This window comes from Varanus komodoensis, unplaced genomic scaffold (assembly GCF_004798865.1).
Source record: "Varanus komodoensis strain SLA01 unplaced genomic scaffold, ASM479886v1 scaffold35, whole genome shotgun sequence".
NCBI lineage: Eukaryota > Metazoa > Chordata > Lepidosauria > Squamata > Varanidae > Varanus > Varanus komodoensis.
Window position 1 is genome coordinate 271,833 of NW_025335856.1, and position 8,619 is coordinate 280,451.

Consider the following 8,619-nt stretch of genomic DNA (forward strand, 5'->3'; position numbering starts at 1 on the left):
ATTTGAATCCTTGCGAATTCAGCAATAGTGCTTAATTAGGGGTGTGAGTCATTTTTTTCTGACGTATTCCTCATCTTTGACAGCTGTGGGGCAAGCAGATCCATCATGTTCCTCTTCATGCTGGGAGACATGCTATTAAAAAAAATTGCCAATTTATTTGGTTTGATTTGCTAGTGGAGAGAGAAAAAAGTTCATTACTCACTTTCTCTAAAGCAGGCATAAATTTAGTTATTATTATTTATTTATAGTTTTTATATGCTGCCCCAATACTAAAAGTCACTTGAGTTGTCTTTTTTCCTAATGCTTTAGCCTTTCCTGATATGAACGGATCTCCAGCCCCCAGATTATTCTGGTTGCCCTTTCTGTGCCTTCTCTGACTCTACAATATTTTTATTGTACAGAACTGTACACAGTACTCCAACATATATCGAAGTAGAGTTTTAGGCTGAGTGCTAAGAAAAACTTGTTAACTTGTGGACAACAGGTGATTAGCCATGGATGTAGGGTAGGGTTCACCTAGCAAGGAGGCAGAACTCCTTGGATGTTTTCAGTAAACACTTCAACTAGTTTCTGTTGCTGAAGAGAAAATTAGTCTGAGGTCAAGGTACTGCACTTCATGGTAAATATATTTAGAAGGGAAAAAAACCCTCCTTGCAATTCCCCCTCCCTCATGTTTTAAGGAAGTCCTCCTTGAACTGAAGCAACAGCCTTGCAGTACAGGATTTTCCTACTTATTTCCTACCCATGTGAGAACCAGAATTCCTCATTTCTGCAGCTGCTGCTCACAGATGCATGCACGCCTGTTCTCTCTGCACGTTTTCTGGACTACTCTTGTTCCCCTTGTTCCTGTGGAGCACTCCCTCCTTCAGCATTCTTCCCTGTCTCTCTTAGTTTGTCATCTGGCATCACCCTGCCTCTTATTTTACTCCTTCTCTTTCTCTTTTGGCTGCGTCTTTTTAATATCACAGCATTTCAGGCATGGCAGCTAGAAACCCTGCTACTTAGCCTGTCTCTCTGTCACATTAGAAACGTTCAGCCAGTGATTGGAGCTGTTCTCATCACGTGACAGTTGATCATGGGTTATGTAAGCTAGGGTGAGGCTGTGGCATGTGCAACTGTCGTTTTGAATATGCAACCCACACTCAGGGGGTTGTCATGTCATGTGACTCCAGAGAGCATGAGTTATGCAAAGGTTAAACAACCCTCATATAATCCATGGTCTGTTTTAGGATGATATGAGGGTTGTTTAACTCTCACATAACCCACGCTCTCCAGGTGGACACAAAATGGCAACACACAAGTGGTGGCTGCATGTGGAAAATGGCACCCATGGGTTAAATAACCCACGATAAGCCACAGCATACCATCTGAACCCAGTCAATGTCAGGCATTTTTCAAATAACTTAGGATATTTCAATCCAAACCACAGTTTAACAAAAACGATGGAACTATTTCAAGCCAGGAGACTCACAAAGGCCTCTTGAAACTAAAGTAGCCATTTTTTTTTTTTTTTTTGAGCCTCCAGATGAGCTAAATAGAATTGTTACTCCTTACGGGTATGTTTCAGACCTGCAATTCTCTGATGGTGGTACGGTAAAATAACATCTTCTTTTCCTGTCGTGTCTTCAAGGGTGTAACTGCCTTCTGGAGGTTAGAAATAAAGGAGAATGCCAAGGATATGTAGGTGGAAGTGACATCTGGATGTCCTCCCATCAGCTTTCCTAGCTTCAGGAGGTACAAATAATAGGAACGCAGGACCTGTAAAAAATAAATGAATGAATAAACTTTACTATCAAACAGAATTTGAGTTTGTTCTCACACTATTTGCTTTTTCAGACCAAAGCATAAAATTCCTCAGACACCTCACAGCCATCCACACACATATGGACAACATTCACCTCAGTATGATAGCCTACCTCAGGATAAGTTACTGGTTTCCTGAAGTTAGCTTCCAGTGGCAACTCAAACTCCGGATGGTCAATCTGAGAAAGCAAGGCTTGGATCAGTTAGTAGCAGCAGGATAATAAAAGAATGCAATAGGTGGTAGGGATTGAATGGTATTAAACTTGCAGCAAATGGGAGATTAGTCATGAAAGTCTATGGAACTTTCTCCCATGGAAAGAGGACTGCAGAAGGACAGTCTGTTGTCAGGTGTGATACTAGGTACTTAAAAGATCCACAAGGCACAAACTTGCATAGAATTCGCATAGGCACAGGTTCAAACTTAGCCCAGTTTTCAGTGGAAAAATAATCCACCCATAGCTCTTGCCATTTTAAACATCAGTAACATTTTTTACACTAACATTGTTATACCACCGAAATAAGGAACTAGGTTCTGTAGTTAAGCAACATTTGACCTTGGACTAAATGGTTTTATGGCAAAGTGGGGCACTGTTTAGATTTGTCTTCCCCAAGCTAGTACCTTCTAGATGTTTTGGACTAAAACCCTACCCAGCACAGAAGATGTTCAGGGATGCAGTCCAAAACTGGAGGGCATCAGGTTGGGAGAAGGCTAATTTAGATGGTACTGTCTTTGCCTCAAAATGTGATCACAATAAATGAATTAACTGATGCTCTTTGAGAATCGTATCTCTCTCTCCTATAGTTAGCTCTTTGACAGCTTTCCAGTCTTTAGAAGGTCACAACCTCTTTTTATGGACAGGTCAGAATTCCCTCCTTACATTCCTTCTCCAATACACATCCATATGATTCTGTAAAATGCATATTAGCAGTCCAAAGTAAGCCCTGTGAAAAATGCTACCATTTCTGGCCACCCATTCCACACCTCCCAGTTTGCTTGGCTCCTTTAAAGTAACCACTTCTGCTTGGTTTCCTGTTTACCTAACAGTTCTGCCTCTGGCTGCAATCCTACATATATTTACTTGAGAGTAAGTCTCTAACACTATGAAACTTACTTCTAAGTGTACAGGCAAAGGATTGTACATATTTAGCTTTATTATCCCCTCCCCACCTTCCCACGGGCAAAAGGTCTGAAATACAGAATCTCTGCAAAAACAGAAAAGAAGCTGTTGATTCATAATTCACTAAAAGGCAAAAGCAGAAAATGCATCCCTGATCTCACTGCTGCTAGCAAAATTGATTTTTTTTTTTTTAAGAAGCAGCTTTCTCTCCCACAAGACATTGAACACAGACTTGAAGTCCAGTTTCTCTCTTACAAAGGAAGCATTCTGAATAAAATCAAAGACAATTCCAGGAATTGTTAGGTTAAATAGTGGAGGTTAGTCAAAGTCTAAGTGCTAGAGCTGAAAAAAACCCCAAAAAAGAAAACTCAGCAAAAGCAACAAACAACTCAGGAGAGGAGGCATTAGCAACATGGGATTATTCTTCCTGTGCTGTGGATCTGAAATATTAATACACAGGTCAGATGCATTTCATAAAACAGGGGTCCCTCCAAACCAAAACATTTGCCAACAAAGCTTCCTGATTTTGGTCCAGTTGTATCATAACTTGTCCCCTCAGCACTCGACGTGCTTGACTGCATGTGGTCTACAAGCCCTGAGGAGTAAGCAGTAGCTTGTCCTATCCACAATTTTTGTTAAAACAACGCTTTCCTTTTTTTGGCTCAGGTAACCAATCGCACAGAATTTCTCATGACCCTGCTCTGTTGTCTAACCCTTGCCTCCTGATGTTCCTACCTGGATAATATTGGTGCTTGGATCAGAGAAAATGGGTCCCACATAAGCTTTGAAGAAAGGAAAGGTATTGTACTTTTCCATGAGTATCTGAAGAGTCTGGTTAAAATCTGTCTCTTTCCAGGGGCCTGTGATGTTCCAGCCACCAACCTGAACAAAGACAAAACAAAGAGACCTGACGATCACTGCTGAGAACAACCATACTGAATAGTCTTGACTTCTGAACTAGGAAGTGCCCATTTCAAATGTTGCTCCAACTCTGAACTCACCTGTAGCCACACTACATTTCACACTAGAAGTATCATCAGGAAGTCCCCTCAATCCTGCTATTACGTTTTTTAAAAAGACAGATGGGTTTCTGGTTTGGACCTTTGGCAAAACGTAGGGAAGGCACCGTCTCTGTCCCCATTTGTAACATGGAGACAGCAATAGAGATCTGTACATTAGCGTTCTTATCAGGTTGAATTACAGCATAGACAGAATGCTGTGGAGTGTCTGAAGTAGTAGATACTATCTCAGGAATTCCTACAAGAAACCTTCCAAGATAGGCCATTGTTATGGAAACAAGAAAAATCTAAAGTGATTTTTTTCCAATGGATATTTCAAGGCTGAAGACTAGCTTTGGGAGTATGGGTGTAAAATGTTCTCCAAGTGTCCCCTTTATCAGTACTATTTTTGCACGGCTGGGAGACTTGGGAGCTCATTTGTTCCTCTGCCACTTTGTGTCATCATCCCAAGCGTCCTCCTTTCCTGAGTGGACTCATGAGCCAGTAAATAATGCAGTGGCATCATACTGCCACATACTCAGGCAGAGCTCATGATGCATTCGAGTCGACATTTCTCCCTCAGTTTACGTTGCTGTGGAAAGGGGAGGGAACATTTCTGTAGCTGAGGCAAACTGGGCCAGGCAGCTTTGCTCTCAGGCCTCCAAACTGGTGGGTGGGGAAATACCTCCATGAGCTTGGCAATCGCTCTGTGATGTCCAGACAAGAAATTGTCCCCCAGGATGCACCGGCAACATTTTCACCAACTTTTGAGCACCCTCCAAAATTCCCAAAGTCTGGAGCAGTTTTCACAGTGGACAGAAAGTTGAATGAAAGTTATAGGTCACCTCCAGGATGAAGTACTTTCACCCTATAAAATGCTATCATATGATTATAGTCACCAGCATTGCAATGACTTCTTCCTATTTATATTCAGATTTACATATGTTATCCATTTTAGCATGAACAGGTTCTGCCTGCACCCTGCCCAGAGAATGAATACAGATGCATTGCAATATACATTCATATGCATATCAACCAACACAGCCCCATTAACATGACAAGCCCTGGACAGCAGTGTGCAAATGTCCATCTTGTTGAATGTAATATAAACCCCCAATCACTGCCTTGAACTGTCAAGTCATTATTTAATGCTGCAGTGATTTAGCAATTAAGGAAGTCTTTGTAAGAGAGATTTGAAAATAAATTTCCCCCTGATTTTTGAATACTGTCAATTTTGAAGTAAGATTTGTGCTCATTTATTCTTCATTCTTTGCCATAGAAACTGGCCTGTTTGCCCAATGTAAAATGAGGGAGGGCACTATTGACAAAAGATGGTCTATATCACAATGGAAGAGGAGTATGGGAATGAACCCTATATATTGTAGATGAATGTATTATACCCTGTAATAGTGTTGCTAGGGTAGATATGGGGCCACAGCTGGGGTCTGAGCGTTATGGGGTCTGGTCCCTGTGTTTTTGTCCTTGTTACGTGGCCTCTGTTGCTAGTGAGTAGCTCGTTTAGTTGGAAACTGACTATAAGCAAGCACAAGCCTGCCATTCAAGGCCTGTGAGAGGGAGGTGTCATTGTTCAAGAGTGGCTGTAATAATTGAGGATAGTCTGAGGTGTCTTTAGCCACAGGGACAACAAGTGGTACTCCTCTTCAAAATAGGAAAAGAACCCTTCAGCCACACTGTCACCAACCTTGACATGGCAGGAAAAGAAGAGCTCATTCTTGTCCACTGAATTAGGATGGATTACAGTATTAAAATCTTTCTATCTTTCCATAAATCCTACTGTGTTGAAGGTAAGGGGATAATAGCATTCTAAGTCTGATAAACATAAAAATTATGCCTGCTTTATGCATTCAAGAAAAATAACTGTGACTCTTATTAATCTAGCAAAATCAATATGTCTGGCATTTTACAGTTTAACATACACCAGAAACAACAGGTTCTTGCTCCCAAATTTTTTACAATTTAAACTTCAGTAGTGGGGAAAACATCAGAGGGAGGGGAAATAAGTAAGAAATAAGTAATGGTAAGAAATAAGAGTAAGATGGAGCAAATGTAAGGAAATGCAAAAATGGGTAGCAACCTTAATAGGTATAACAGGAAATTCGGAGAAAAGAGTGCTGGGCATGATACATGGATGTTTTACGACAGCTGTCTGTTAGGAATGACCTAACAAATGCTATCATCTACCAATCACGCAATGACCTACCAAATAATCATCACCTCAGCAGTGATCTGAGATCCAGTGCTGCTTATTCTTAATTAAATGTCCACGCTTACTTGTTATTTCTTACTATGCCCAGTAAGACGAGCATGGGTCCAGGTATGAGAGGGTATGTTTGTAGAGGGGGCACACACACACATTTCTGGGCAGTGATCACCTCATTCACAAGCTCCTTCAAAGGCTGAGCACCTTCAGCATCAATCTGTTCTGTGTTCATGCAAGAGCTGTAAAACCGCACCGCTTTTTCGTTTGCTGAGCTTTTAACCCCAAGCTGTGGTTCCTCTGGGGAAGAAAAGGCAGGTGTCAGACAAACAAGCTGAGAGGTTCCAAAACTGGCCACATAACAGCAGGAAATGATGGTAAAAAGTTAAAAGGCATGGTGAAACAGCAATGCTAGAATCTAACTGCGGCAGAACTGACAGTAGGAAATGAAGATTTTCTAGAACATTAGGGGGAAAATGAAAAATTGGAACAACCTGGCATGCTTTCAGACTTTAGAGGGTGATAGAGAGTATGTTGCATCAACCCACTTATTGCCCTATAACTTATCCATTCTCTTCTCCTACACCCTCCCTTCCTCTCCCACGCTTTCCCCCTGAAGAAAGCTAATAATTCATGCCTCTGCCAACTTAAGACTGATTCCCCCAGCTTTAGGGGGCAGATAGGCTTCTCTGACGATGTGTATAAAAGCACTAATAAAATGATTTGTTTTGCTCAACTGGCTCTAGCCCGCATGAATTCCCTAAATGTATGTACCAAATGCTGTTTTGCCACACTTTCATTATAGAAGACTTCTGCTGTAACATCAGAATCCTGACTTTTTTGGGCCCCAGAAGCACTTGTTCCTTCTTTCAATAACTAGGGATTGAATCAGTTTAAAAAGCCAAAGCAACACACATATCAAAACAAGTCTTGAGATTTTTATTTGTTTTACATCAGAACCCTGGATGAGGACAAGCGGTGATTCCTAAATGAAATGCAGTGAATGATCATGTATGGTGCTTCAGATTGAAAAACTAACTCAAAGTGAGTGGGACACTCAAAGCATTTGATAAGGAGAGGCAAGAGAAGAATCCATTGCAAGAGGGGACTCCCAAGACATAAATGCAAGAAATGCTTCCCAGATCATCAGACTGATCAGATCCGGGTGTTTACCAGGAGAAGAACTGGCTGCAGATATGCTTAAGGTGCTGCATGAATTATATGAGGAAGAAGAGATCCAAAGACAAGTTTTATTGGTTTTTCTGAAAATTTAAAGGAAGATGAGGATGTTGATCAGCTTATTGCAAGTCTACTAAATATATAAGTTGATCAGATGAGGCCAAATATTGATTCACTAAAAATTACACTACTTCTAACTTTCCTTCCACATTTCAACATTTAATGCAAAAGAAAGAATGTTAAGTGATTTACTAAGCTCTAAAGGAGGTAAGGCACTGAAACAAAAAGCACATGAAGAAACTGGAGCACACTTGGGCTCTCACTGCACGCCCACCACAACCAAGCTTTAAGATGGGCATCTTGAAAGCCAACCAAAGCAAAGCAAGCACAAATGGGCTACTCACATGCTTTAAATGTGAAAAAAGAGCCATCCCTAGAGAGAGCACTGGAATAATTTTAAGTGCTCCAAGGAGACACAGAACCAAATCAAAGCTATATGGCTGATAAATAGTGGGACATCTCTGCATGTGTCCACTGATGCCATGATCTAAACCCAAATGCAAGTGGAAGTATGCATTTGGCTGATGGAAAACGTATTTAGAGTTGCTTGGGACCCTAAGGCTAAAAGATACTAAACAAATGTCTCTGCTAGTGGAAACACGTTTCTATAGAGAACATAAACCTAGTGAGTGAGCTCCTGCCAGAAAACCATTGCTACAGAGAGGCGATTGGTAACTTTCTATACCAAGCTGCAGCCACTAGGCCTGACATAGCCATCGCACAGGCACGCTATGCAGGAAAACCAGCTCGCCCAGACAAAGGGACTAGATTGCAGCCAAAGGCACCTTGTCCAGGTGCCCTGTCTGCCTGATGACTAGCCTGGAGTGTTTGCATCTTGTGCTGGGGATTCTGCTGGGGTACCACCCACCCTGCAACCCATCGGTCTCCCTACTTGAGCTGATGGAGGTGGTCTCAGATGTGACCAAAGCTGTTGGTTCTGGGGAATTTCAACATTCATGCTCAGGGCATCCTATCTGGAGTGGTTCAGGATTTCATGGCTGTCTTGACAACCATGGGGCTGCCCCAAAATGTCATTGGCCTGACTCATGTGGCAGGGCACACTCTAGAGTTGGTCTTCTTAGTCAAATATGAGGATGGTGCTCTAAGAACAGGGGAGGGGGGTTCAAGTCAGTCCGTTTGTCATGATCAGATCACCACCTGCTGAGATTTACACTGATGGCAGCTTTTTTATTTATTTTATTTATTAAAACATTTTTATGCCGCCCCATTCGCCGAAGCCTCG

At 41.7% G+C, this 8,619-nt stretch overlaps 1 protein-coding gene across 4 annotated transcripts in view; it reads right to left on the minus strand.

The window, feature by feature from the left end:
* Positions 1–8,619, minus strand: part of KEL (Kell metallo-endopeptidase (Kell blood group)) — a 39,701-nt gene that overhangs the window by 18,092 nt on the left and 12,990 nt on the right. For all 4 annotated transcript variants that reach the window (XM_044439537.1, XM_044439538.1, XM_044439536.1 and 1 more), the window contains 4 exons: positions 6,313–6,437; positions 3,657–3,803; positions 1,917–1,982; positions 1,570–1,758 (listed from right to left, as the gene is read on the minus strand). In XM_044439537.1, the coding sequence (XP_044295472.1) occupies positions 1,570–1,758; positions 1,917–1,982; positions 3,657–3,803; positions 6,313–6,437 (527 nt within the window). The remainder of the gene's footprint in view (positions 1–1,569; positions 1,759–1,916; positions 1,983–3,656; positions 3,804–6,312; positions 6,438–8,619) is intronic.